Raw genomic sequence first — 13218 nt, 5'->3', positions numbered from 1 at the left:
TGACATGGCAGATGATGTGTGCTTGGAGCACCAAATCCACGTGGGAAAATTGGTCACGCTATCACAATAGTTTTGCAAATTGTATTTATCACAAGATGCATGCACTGAATTCAGGAGTAATGAGTTGACCACAATCTTTAGATATTTTAAAAATTCGATTAAGATATTTATTAACAAAATAAAAGATTTCAAGCACATACATAATACCACATTTAGTTACAACTAAAATAAATTTTAAAATTCCTAATTAACCTGATTCCCAGTTACAGACCCCGTTTAAGGCTACAGTCCAAAATAAGATTTTAGATTTAAAAACAAAACCAGCGAGTTAACACAGTACACACTTGAGCGTGGAATTCTGAACGGATTTCTCCAACTTTATTTACTGAACATAACAGACTTATGCACAAATGCCTGGTGGCTTCTTCAAGCCTGTTTCACACACTCGCGTTAGATCTTACATGGCCCCCAACATAGCCTTTCATTCTTCTTTATAAATGTTTCTCTCTCTTTGATGTGCAAATTCCATTGTTCCATATGTCTTTTGAACTGTACCTTTCCCATAATATAAACTTTCATGTTGCCAATATTGTCAATGAAGTTTGGGTAAAATTAAAAAAAAAACTGCTTAGCTTTGCTTATTGGGCTTGTCATGAACAGACCAACATCCCTTTGAAATCTAAACAACCCCTTCACACCTTACATGCAAAGGCAGCCTCCATGTTTTCTCATTAGCATTTCAAGCACATTTCTATACCGAGCTTCTTTTGATAATCTCAAACTTGCAGTCTACATGCCCCCAGATGTAATTAAACCACACAGACAGACCCATCTATACTCACACCCTGAAACCTACTTTACAACAAACCAGAAAAATATCATGAAATTTATTATACTTTTGTACCAGCCCTGATTCCCATTTACTCCAGGTTTGCTCGGGCTCCTTGATGCCACATTTGGTCAAATGTTGCCTTAATGTTAAGGGAAGTCACTCTCACCTCACCTAGTATTAACAGGTGTAAAATTACACATAATTCATAAGCTTCACGCAATCTTTGACAGCATGAAAAAAAGTATAACATTCAGAAAGCTCACTCAGAACCAATAAAAAAGGTCAGCAACATCATATTTCTGTTCATTACTATTTGGCCATGTTGGCTGCACATACATCACAGCCCCGCTCCCTGTTTCACACTCAGTTTTTCTGGAATCTGATCTGTGCGTATTCCGTGTCCTTGCTCCTGTGCACAGTCCTGCCGCCGCTGGTCAGCTTTGAAACGTTGATGTTGGCGTAGAGAAGGGCGTCGGGATTGTCGGGGTTCCCATGTCCAGCATCGCCTCCCACTGGACCTTCAGAGAGATGCCGGGGAACTGGGGTTTCCCCCTTGCTAGATGTGTCTCTGTTTGTGTTCCGGGGCTCAGTAATCAGCACGTTCTGTTTATCCTACAGAGAAATGGAAACAGAAGACATCCTCACATCATTTACTGGCACTGATAGGGTTAAATTATTGTGCAGCCTAGTTAGTGTCAGTCGTGGCTCAGTGGGTTTAACACTTTTTCTCGCTCTCTCTCTCTCTGTCTCTCTTTTTCTCTCTCTCACTCTCTCTTTCTCTCTCTCTTTATCATTTAATCTCTCTCTCTATCGCTGGCCTGAGTCTGAAAGTTGTACGTTACCATATGAATCGTGAGATTTGTGCTCCATTATTCACTAGCACAGGCATACATAGCACCTCACGCCAATGAAGGAATTTTATTGAAGGGTGTCACTGCTATAATGTTGGAAATGTGGCCGTGGGATCTTATATGACCACCTGAGAGGATACATGTGAGTGATGGAGGGAGAGAGGGGGGAGAGAGCAAGAGACAGTGCTACCTACTGAGCCATTGCTAACTCCACAGGTAGATATCTGTGGGTAACCTGGCTGAGAATCTGGGACACGTGTTGTCTACGCACTGAGATTGAAGCTTTGCCGTGAGTGTAAACAGCTCCTGTACCTGGTGCTTCACAGAGAGTGGACTGGGGGTCAATGCAATGTCACTGGTCCCTGAAACTCTCTCCTCCATCGCTGTCTTTCTCCTGCAATAACACAATATCACACTGTGGTTATCATATAGCAGAGAGTCAGTGCAGCACAGACACAGAGCCCACTGTAACTTTACACCAACGACTGGACTGTCTCTTGTTGTAATAAGGGATATCAGCGTGACATCACTATAATGGAAGTGTGCCATGTGATCCAATCTTAGTTTCACTTTAGCTTTGAGCAGAGCACACACACACAGCTCTGATGCCTCCAAGCTTTATCCGTATGTATTACTGTTCTCATGCCGAGTCTAGATAAACAAACCAACAACATTTTCACCCAATCCTCTACGAGCGATTGGTGCTTTGTGTCTTGTGCAGTAAATAAGCCAAAGTAATAATCTCATTATAATAACGCACCATATCTTTGACCCCTCTCCACCCCTGCTCTTCCCCCTATAGCCCTTCAAATGTTACCCCTTCAAGTATTTATCCAATTCCCTTTGTGAAAGTTTCTATTGAATCTGCTTTGACCGCCCTTTCAGTAAGTGCCTTGCAGATCACAGCAATTGATTATTATTCATCTGGATAAGGGGCAATGAAAAACACACTCTGGAGCAGGTGGGACAAAGAGTCCAGTTACTGAGAGGCATCTGGCACTCAACATAAGGGAAACAATCACCGTCTTCAGGAAAGAACATTGAAGCCAATATTTATCCAGGAGTAATCGTGCAGAGTGAGGAATCTCTGGGTCTCCTGATCGTTTACCTGGATTCAGGACAATGAAAGGTTCTCTCCGGATCATAGTGGACACAGGGACCACTTACGGAGAGGCGCCTGGTGCTGATCCCAAGGGAAAGAATCACCGACTTAAGGAAAGAACATTGAAGCAAATGTTTATATTAAAATCATGTTAAATCTTCACACTTACTTTCTCACACAGATGAAGATGAAGATTCCAGCCATGAAAACAATCAACATGATCCCAGCCATGAGCAATCCTACTGTCCATTTACTGGAGTCTCTATCTGTAAAAACAGCCATTAATTACTGCACTACAGTTTTAGAATGATGCTCTGATGTATCTCGAGAAGCGATACACTCACTCAATGTTTAAATATTCATTCTCGGGCAATGCTGACATTTATTGTCCATCCCTAGTTTCCCCTTGAGAAAGTGGTGGGGGGTCTTCCTCCTGAACCACTGGTTTGACCCAAACCGAGAGAGCAGTTCAGAGGGCAGGTAAGAGTTAACCATTGTGGTGTTTGAGACTGGAGTCACATACACATCGAGACATGCTTCCCTCCCTAAAGGGTATGTAATCTCTACACATGTAACTACCAACCTCACTGAAATAATCGACTATCAGGTCATTATCACACTGTGGTTTGTGGGATCTTGCTGTGCACCAATCAGTAGCTGTGTTCCTACATTACAACAGTGAGCACACTTCGATAATGCTTCATTGGCTGTCGAACGTTCTGGTAATTTCTTAGCAATTTATGAATACAAGTGTTGCATTTCAATGTAATCCATGTAACATTTATATATAATATTTATCAATGTAATATATGTAACATTTATATATAATATTTATCGATGTAATTCATGTATTATTTATATATAATATTTAGCAATGTAATCTATGTAACATTTATATATAATATTTATCCATGTAATCACTATTACGTTTATATATAATATTTATCAATGTAATCTATGTAACATTTATATATAATATTTATCAATGTAATCCATGTAACCTTTATATATAATATTTATCATGTAATCTATGTAACATTTATATATAATATTTATTGATGAAATTCATGTAATATTTATATATAATATTTATCAATGTAATATATGTAACATGTATATATAATATATATCAATGTAATCTATGTAACATTTATATGTAATATATATCATTGTAATCTATGTAACATTTATATATAATATATATCAATGTAATCTATGTAACATTTATATATAATATATATCAATGTAATCCATGTAATATTTATGTATAATATTTATCAATTAAAGAAGGAGAAGTTCAGCAATTAAAAGGGTTGTTCAGGGCAGTTAGAGAGAGAAAAGTCGTCAAATATGGAGATTGGAAACGAAGACCTGACAGCCTTGATAAAAGCAACCATTGAAGGAGAAACTGAGAGCAAAAACAGAAAGGGAGTGGAAAAATTGGATGTGTGGATAACGTGGACTGAGCGAGGATTGAAGAAAACTGGATTAAAAACAACACGATCCCAATGGCTTCACAGAGACCATGGTGACTACGAACAAACAAATGTAGCTCCACACTCACCTTCCACAGTGATGGTTATGAACCCCTCCACTGCTCCATGTTCATTCTTTGCCACACACTGATAGTCTCCAGTGTCCCTGGATGTAACGTGAGGAATCACCAACCACAGCTCATTGTTGGAACTTGTTCTGTTCATTGGGACATTAAGATGTCGCCACGTCAGGTTAGAAGCTGGGAAGCTCTCAACAGAGCAGATTATCACTGCAGAATTCCCCTCAATTATATTGATCGATGAAGCGTTAATCATATCAAGCGAAGTAAATGAGAGATTCTGTGGTGCATCTAAAAAGAGACAAATATTTTAACGTAAGCAAGCAAAGTGCACAGCAAGACGCCATGCACCATCTCTCTGTATCTGATGTTGGAATGCATTTCCAGGTACCTTCCCTCAGGAGAGGAACTCACATGTGTGTGCGTGTTTCTTATTGTGTGCCTTTGTATCTCTGTGCATTGTGAGTGTGTTTCTGTGTCTTTACACGTGTGTCTGATTGTGCATGTGTGTTTGCGTGTATGTGCATGTGCACGTGTTGACGCCTGTATGTGTGTCTGTGTGTGACTGTATGTGCATCAGTTTGTGTGTGTGTGCATGTGAGTGCGTGTAGGTTAAGTGTTTCTGTGTTACCGTGTATGTATTTGCACATGTATGATTGTCGGCGTAAGTATGCGGGTATGTGTCTAAACATTGCCCATGTGTGCATATGTATTTATGTGTGTGTTTCAGAGTGATGTTGAAGCTTGTGTATACTTACGTTCCACAGTGATGGTTATGAACCCCTCCACTGCTCCATGGTCATTCTCTGCCACACACTGATAGTCTTCAGTGTCCCTGGATGTAACGTGAGGAATCACCAACCACAGCTCATTGTTGGAACTTGTTCTGTTCATTGGGACATTAAGATGTCGCCACGTCAGGTTTGAAGCTGGGAAGCTCTCTACAGAGCAGATTATCACTGCAGAATTCCCCTCAATTATATTGATCGATGAAGCGTTAATCATATCAAGAGAATTAATTTTGAGATTCCGTGATGCATCTAAAAAGAAATAAAGATTTTAACCTGAGCAAGACAGTGCACAGCAAGACTCCGTGCATCATCTCTCTGTATCTATTGTCTGTATGCATTTCCAGGTACCCTTCCTCAGGATAATTTCCTCTGTCAAATATATAACGGGCATCGCCTATGTAAACTGTCACACTGCAGTTGCATTCTCCCACCAGTTGAGGTGCTGTCCATCTAGAATGAAAGAAACTTCCTTTCACATCCTCAGCGTGTCCCCATGGGCTTTACAGGCAATGAATTGTATTTGATCGGTGGAGCATTGAGGGGGAAATCTACAATTCTCTGTTCAGGAGGTTGCTCATCCAATTCAGGGTCTTGTTGATCTGGAGTTTATCTTCCTTCAACACAGAATCGAAACTGATTCGTGACTCCAGTGCAGCCCTGAGAGGAGGACAGGGAACTCATGTGTTTGTGTGTTTGTGTGTGTGAGTGTTTGTGTCTGTGTGTGTCTGTGTCTATGTTTGTTCCCAAGTGAGTGTGTTTTTGTGTGTTTCCGGCGTACCTGTGTGTGTCTGTGTCTGTATGCGTCAGTCTGTGTGCGAGCGTCTGTTCATGAGTGTGTGTGCATGTGTGAATATGTATGTGAGTTGAGTGTGTGTGTTTCTGTATATGTATTTACACGTGTATGACTTTGTGTGTAAATGTGCGTGTATGTATCTACACATGAGCGCTTGTGTGTGTGTCTGTGTGTTTGTGTGCATCTGTGTGTGTGTGTGTGTGTGTGCCAGGGTGTGAGTGTTGTTGCAGTTTGCATTAACTCACGTTCCACCGTGATGGTTATGAACACCTCCACTGCTCCATGTTCATTTTCTGCCACACACTGATAGTCTCCAGTGTCCCTGGGTTTCAGTTGAGGAATCACCAACCACAGCTCATTGTTGGAACTTGTTCTGTTCATTGGGACATTAAGATGTTTCCACGTCAGGTTAGAAGCTGGGAAGCTCTCGACAGAGCAGATTATCACTGCAGAATTACCCTCAGTTATATTGATTGATGAAGCGTGAATCATATTAAGAGATATAGTTGAAAGATTCCGTGGTGCATCTGAAAACAGATAAAGATTACATTGTGAGCAAGACTCAATGCTTCATCTCTCTCTTTTTGGTGTCTATGTGCATTTCAAAGCACCTTCCCCATTATAAGTTCCTATGTCAACATTTATAATGGTCACTGAATGTGCTTTTCTATTTATACATCCATGGGAAGTGAGTGTCGCAGATTAGGCCAGCACTTTTTACCCAACCCTAATTGCCCATAAGAAGGTGGTGGTGAGTTATTCACTCCCACTGACTTCCCTGCCTCTGACCTGCTCATGAAGCCACCGTATTTATTGCCGGTCCAGTTAGTTGTTTGGTCAGCAAACCCCAGGATATTAGTCGTGGGGGATTCACCGAGGTTAAGTCATTGAAAATGAGCGGAGATGGTTAGATTTTATGTTGTTGGAGATGATCACTGCCTGGTGCTTGTGTGGTGTGAACGTCACTTGTCATTTTTCAGCCCAAGCTGAGTGTTGTTCAGCTCTTGCTGCATGTGGATATGTAAACTGTCACGCTGTAATACAGCCTTCCACCACAGGAGACACTGTCAGGCTAGAAGAAAAGAAAATGTCTTTCACATCATCAGGATGTTCACGGGGATTTGACAGTCGAGGAATTGCTTTAGAATAATGGGGTATTGCGTGATAAACCTACAATTCTCTGTGCAGGGGGCTGCTCGTCCAATAGAGGGTCTTGTTCAGCTGATGTCGTCATTGTTTCAGAACAGAATCTGGAGAAACACTCCAGTGCAGCACAGGGAGAACAGACAACTCACACATGTCTGTGTGTGCGAGCAAGCACACGTGGGATTCTGTATGTATGCTTCTTTCTGTGAGCATGCAGGCGTGCACACCTGTACACTCATGGGATTAAATATGAAGGCATGTTTGTGTGCACGTGTTGGTTTGCATGTGTGTGTGTGTGAGTATGTGTCAGTGTGAGTGTTGTTGATTTCTGTGTACACTCACGTTCCACAGTGATGGTTATGAACCCCTCCACTGCTCCATGTTCATTCTCTGCCACACACTGATAGTCTCCAGTGTCCCTGGTTGTAGGGTGAGGAATCACCAACCACAGCTCATTGTTGGAACTTGTTCTGTTCATTGCGACATTAAGATGTCGCCACATCAGGTTAGAAGCTGGGAAGCTCTCGACAGAGCAGATTATCACTGCAGAATTCCCCTCAATTATATTGATCGATGAAGCGTTAATCATATCAAGCGAAGTAATTGAGAGATTCTGTGGTGCATCTAAAAAGAGACAAAGATTTTAATGTGAGCAAGCAAAGTGCACAGCAAGACTCCATGCACCATCTCTCTGTATCTGATGTTGGAATGCATTTTCAGGTACTTTCCTTCAGGAGAGGAACACACCCGTGTGTGTGTGTTTCTTTGTGTGTGCCTTTGTTTCTCTGAGCTTTGTGCATGCGTTTGTGTGCCTTGGCCAGCGTGTCTGAGTGTGCGTGTGTGTATGCCAGTCTGTGTGTCTGTGTGTGAACGTCTGTGCATCAGTTTGTGTGTGTGCGCATTGAGTGGTTGTGAGTTAAGTAAGTGTGTGCTTCCGTGTATGTATTTACACGTGTGTGATTGTGTCCGTAAGTGTGCGGGTACGTGTTTACACATTTCGCCTGTGTGCATGCGTATTTGTGTGTGTGTTTCAGAGTGATTGTTGGAGCCTGTGTATACTTACGTTCCACAGTGATGGTTATGAACCCCTCCACTGCTCCATGTTCATTCTCTGCCACACACTGATAGTCTCCAGTGTCCCTGGATGTAACGTGAGGAATCACCAACCACAGCTCATTGTTGGAACTTGTTCTGTTCATTGGGACATTAAGATGTCTCCACGTCAGGTTAGAAACTGGGATGCTCTCGACAGAGCAGATTATCACTGCAGAATTCCCCTCAATTATATTGATCGATGAAGCGTTAATCATATCAAGAGAATTAAATGAGAGATTCTGTGGTGCATCTAAATACAAAGATTTAATTGTGAGCAAGTCTCAATTCTTCGTCTCTCTCTATTTGGTGTCCTTATGAATTTCAAAGCATCTTCCCCATTATAAGTTCTGATGTCAACATTTATAATGGTCACTGAATGTTTTTTTCTATTTGTACATTCATGGGAAGTGGGTGTCGCTGTGTGGGCCAGCATTTATTACCCTTACTTAATTCCCTTTTTGAAGTGTATTTACGACTGAGATAGATAGGTTCTTGATTGGTAAGGGGATCAAAGGTTATGGGGAGATAGCTTGAGAATGGGGTTGAGAAACTTATCAACCAAGATTGAATGGTGGAGCAGACTCGATGGGCGAATGGCCTAATTTCTCCTCCTATGCCTTATGCTCTTATGGACTTATAGAAGGCAGTGGTGAGTTATTCACCCCCACAGACTTCCCTGCCTCTAACATGCATCTGTCACCACAGTATTTATGGCTGGTCAAGTTAGTTGTTTTGTTTACATCCCCCAGGGTGTTGATCCTGGTGGATTCAGCGATGGTATAGTCATTGAATATCAAGGTGGGATGGTTAGATACTCTCTTGTTGGAGATGATGAATGCAAGGTACTTGTGTGGTGAGAACGTTACTTGTCATTTCTCAGGCCAAGCTGAATGTTGCTCAGCTCTTGCTGCATGTGGATATGTAAACAGTCACGCTGTAATTACAGCCTTCCACCAGAGGATACACTGTCGGGCTAGCAGAAAAAAAATGTCTTTCACATCCTCTGGATGTTCACGGGGATTTGACAGTCGAGGAATTGCTTTAGAATAATGGGGTATTAAGTGATAAACCTACAATTCTCTGTGCAGGGGGCTGCTCGTCCAATACAGGGTCTTGTTCAGCTGATGACGTCATTGTTTCAGAACAGAATCTGGAGCAACAATCCAGTGCAGCACAGGGAGAACAGACAACTCACACATGTCTGTGTGTTTGTGAGCATGCACACGTGTGATTCTGTATGTATGTTTCTGTGTGTGAGCGTACAGGTGTGCACACCTGTGCACATGTGGGATTGCACATGAATACCTGCTTGTATGCACGTGTGTGTGTGTGTGTGTGTGTGTGTGTATGTCTGTGCGTGTGTATGTGAGAGTGTTGTTGCAGCTGGTGTTAACTCACGGTCCACAGTGATGGTTATGAACCCCTCCACTGCTCCATGTTCATTCTCTGCCACACACTGATAGTCTCCAGTGTCCCTGGATGTAACGTGAGGAATCACCAACCACAGCTCATTGTTGGAACTTGTTCTGTTCATTGGGACATTAAGATGTCTCCACGTCAGGTTAGAAACTGGGATGCTCTCGACAGAGCAGATTATCACTGCAGAATTCCCCTCAATTATATTGATCGATGAAGCGTTAATCATATCAAGAGAATTAAATGAGAGATTCTGTGGTGCATCTAAATACAAAGATTTAATTGTGAGCAAGTCTCAATTCTTCGTCTCTCTCTATTTGGTGTCCTTATGAATTTCAAAGCATCTTCCCCATTATAAGTTCTGATGTCAACATTTATAATGGTCACTGAATGTTTTTTTCTATTTGTACATTCATGGGAAGTGGGTGTCGCTGTGTGGGCCAGCATTTATTACCCTTACTTAATTCCCTTTTTGAAGTGTATTTACGACTGAGATAGATAGGTTCTTGATTGGTAAGGGGATCAAAGGTTATGGGGAGATAGCTTGAGAATGGGGTTGAGAAACTTATCAACCAAGATTGAATGGTGGAGCAGACTCGATGGGCGAATGGCCTAATTTCTCCTCCTATGCCTTATGCTCTTATGGACTTATAGAAGGCAGTGGTGAGTTATTCACCCCCACAGACTTCCCTGCCTCTAACATGCATCTGTCACCACAGTATTTATGGCTGGTCAAGTTAGTTGTTTTGTTTACATCCCCCAGGGTGTTGATCCTGGTGGATTCAGCGATGGTATAGTCATTGAATATCAAGGTGGGATGGTTAGATACTCTCTTGTTGGAGATGATGAATGCAAGGTACTTGTGTGGTGAGAACGTTACTTGTCATTTCTCAGGCCAAGCTGAATGTTGCTCAGCTCTTGCTGCATGTGGATATGTAAACAGTCACGCTGTAATTACAGCCTTCCACCAGAGGATACACTGTCGGGCTAGCAGAAAAAAAATGTCTTTCACATCCTCTGGATGTTCACGGGGATTTGACAGTCGAGGAATTGCTTTAGAATAATGGGGTATTAAGTGATAAACCTACAATTCTCTGTGCAGGGGGCTGCTCGTCCAATACAGGGTCTTGTTCAGCTGATGACGTCATTGTTTCAGAACAGAATCTGGAGCAACAATCCAGTGCAGCACAGGGAGAACAGACAACTCACACATGTCTGTGTGTTTGTGAGCATGCACACGTGTGATTCTGTATGTATGTTTCTGTGTGTGAGCGTACAGGTGTGCACACCTGTGCACATGTGGGATTGCACATGAATACCTGCTTGTATGCACGTGTGTGTGTGTGTGTGTGTGTGTATGTCTGTGCGTGTGTATGTGAGAGTGTTGTTGCAGCTGGTGTTAACTCACGGTCCACAGTGATGGTTATGAACCCCTCCACTGCTCCATGTTCATTCTCTGCCACACACTGATAGTCTCCAGTTTCCCTGGATGTAACATGAGGAATCACCAACCACAGCTCATTGTTGGAACTTGTTCTGTTCATTGGGTCATTAAGATGTCGCCACGTCAGTTTAGAAGCTGGGAAGCTCTCGACAGCGCAGATTATCACTGCAGAATTCCCCTCAATTATATTGATCGATGAAGCGTTAATCATATCAAGAGAAGTAATTGAGAGATTCCGTGGTGCATCTGAAAACAGATCAAGATTACATTGTGAGCAAGACTCAATGCTTCGTCTCTCACTATTTGGTGTCTATGTGCATTTCAAAGAACCTTCCCCATTATAAGTTCCTATCTCAACATTTATAATGGTCACTAAATGTGTTTTTCTATTGGTACATTCATGGGATGTGGGTGTCGCTGGTTAGGCTAGCATTTTTTACCCATCCCTAATTTCCCTTGAGAAGGTGGTGGTGAGTTATTCACCCCCACAGAATTTTCAGCCTCTGACCTGCTCCTGTCCCCACAGTATTTATGGCCAGTCCAGTTATTTGTTTGGTCAACATCCCCCAAGATATTGGTCATGGGGAATTCAGCGAAGATAAAGTCATTGAATATCAAGGGGAGATGGCTAGATTCTCTCTTGTTGGAGATGATCACTGCCTGGTGCTTGTGTGGCATTAACATTATTTGTCATTTCTCAGGCCAAGATGAGTGTTGTTCAGCTCTTGCTGCATGTGGATATGTAAACTGTCACGTTGTAATTACAGCCTTGCACCAGAGGAGACACTGTCGGGCTAGAAGAAAAGAAAATGTCTTTCACATCATCAGGATGTTCACGGGGATTTGACAGTCGAGGAATTGCTTTAGAATAATGGGGTATTGAGTGATAAACCTTCAATTCTCTGTGCAGGGGGCTGCTCGTCCAATACAGGTTCTTGTTCAGCTGACGTCGTCATTGTTTCAGAACCGAATGTGGAGCAACACGCCAGTGCATCACAGGGAGAACAGACAACTCACACATGTCTGTTACAAAAACAAAAAAAGCTGGAAAAACTCAGCAGGTCTGGCAGCATCTGCTGAGAGGAACACAGTTAACGTTTCAAGTCCGTATGACTCTTCAACAGAACTAAGGAAAAATAGAAAAGAAGTGAAACATATGCTGGTTTAAGGGCGAGTGGGACAGGTAGAACTGGACAGAGGGCCAGTGTTAGGTGGAGATTTCCAAAAGATGTCATAGACAAAAGAACAAAGAGGTGTTGACATTGCTGATATGAGCTAAGAGATGTGCTAATTGTGATACGAAGGGTTGGAAGCAGGATCAGCACGTGACAGATAGCTCTAGTGGGGGTGGGGTAGGGGGAAGGCATTCAAAAAGGCTAAAAGTTAAAACAATGGATGTAATTAAATTTAAAAATAATAATAGAAATAGGTGGGAAAAGAAAAATATATTAATAAAATCTATAACTTATTAGAAAAAATTGAATCGGAAAGGAGGTGGGGCTGGAGGAGAGAGTTCATGATCTGAAGCTGTTGAACTCAATATTCAGTCCGGAATGCTGAAAGTGCCTAGTCGGAAGATGAGGTGCTGTTCCTCCAGTTTGCGTTGAACTATCACTGGAACATTGCAGCAGGCCAAGGACGTACATGTGGGCAAGAGAGCAGGGTGGAGTGTTAAAATAGCAAGGGACGGGAAGGTCTGGGTCATACTTGCGGACAGACCGAAGGTATTCTGCAAAGCAGTCACCCAGTCTGCGTTTGGTCTTTCCAATGTAGAGGAAACTGCATTGGGATCAGCTAATGCAGTAGACTAAATTGAGGAAAGTACAAGTGAGATGCTGCTTCACTTGAAAGGAGTGATTGGGCCCTTGGACAGCAAGGAGAGGGGAAGTAAATGGGCAGGTGTTGCACCTTCTACAATTACATGGGAAGATGCCGTAGGAGGAAGTTGAGGTGCCGGGGGTGATGGAGGAGTGGACCAGGGTGTCCTGGAGGGAATGGTCCCTATGGAATGCCGACAGGCGGGGTGAAGGCTAGATGTGTATGGTTGTGGCATCATGCTGGAGTTGGCGGAAACGGCAGAGGATGATCTTTTGAATGCGGAGGCTGGTGGGTGAAAAGTGAGGACAAGGGGGACCCTTTCATGTTTCTGGGAGGGAGAGGAATGTGTGAGGGTGGATGTGCGTGAGATTTGCC

At 42.5% G+C, this 13218-nt stretch overlaps 1 protein-coding gene across 1 annotated transcript in view; it reads right to left on the bottom strand.

The window, feature by feature from the left end:
* LOC144671566 (uncharacterized) overlaps positions 1-13218 on the bottom strand; it is a 205932-nt gene that overhangs the window by 58355 nt on the left and 134359 nt on the right. The window contains exons 8-12 of the mRNA XM_078533519.1: positions 7413-7694; positions 4350-4631; positions 2955-3051; positions 1996-2077; positions 1198-1444 (exon numbers count right to left, since the gene is read on the bottom strand). Of these exons, the coding sequence (XP_078389645.1) occupies positions 1198-1444; positions 1996-2077; positions 2955-3051; positions 4350-4631; positions 7413-7694 (990 nt within the window). The remainder of the gene's footprint in view (positions 1-1197; positions 1445-1995; positions 2078-2954; positions 3052-4349; positions 4632-7412; positions 7695-13218) is intronic.

The sequence above is a fragment of the Cetorhinus maximus genome, chromosome 33 (assembly GCF_964194155.1).
Source record: "Cetorhinus maximus chromosome 33, sCetMax3.hap1.1, whole genome shotgun sequence".
NCBI lineage: Eukaryota > Metazoa > Chordata > Chondrichthyes > Lamniformes > Cetorhinidae > Cetorhinus > Cetorhinus maximus.
Note: the sequence above shows the minus strand (reverse complement) of the source record. Positions and strands in the feature narration are given on the sequence as shown.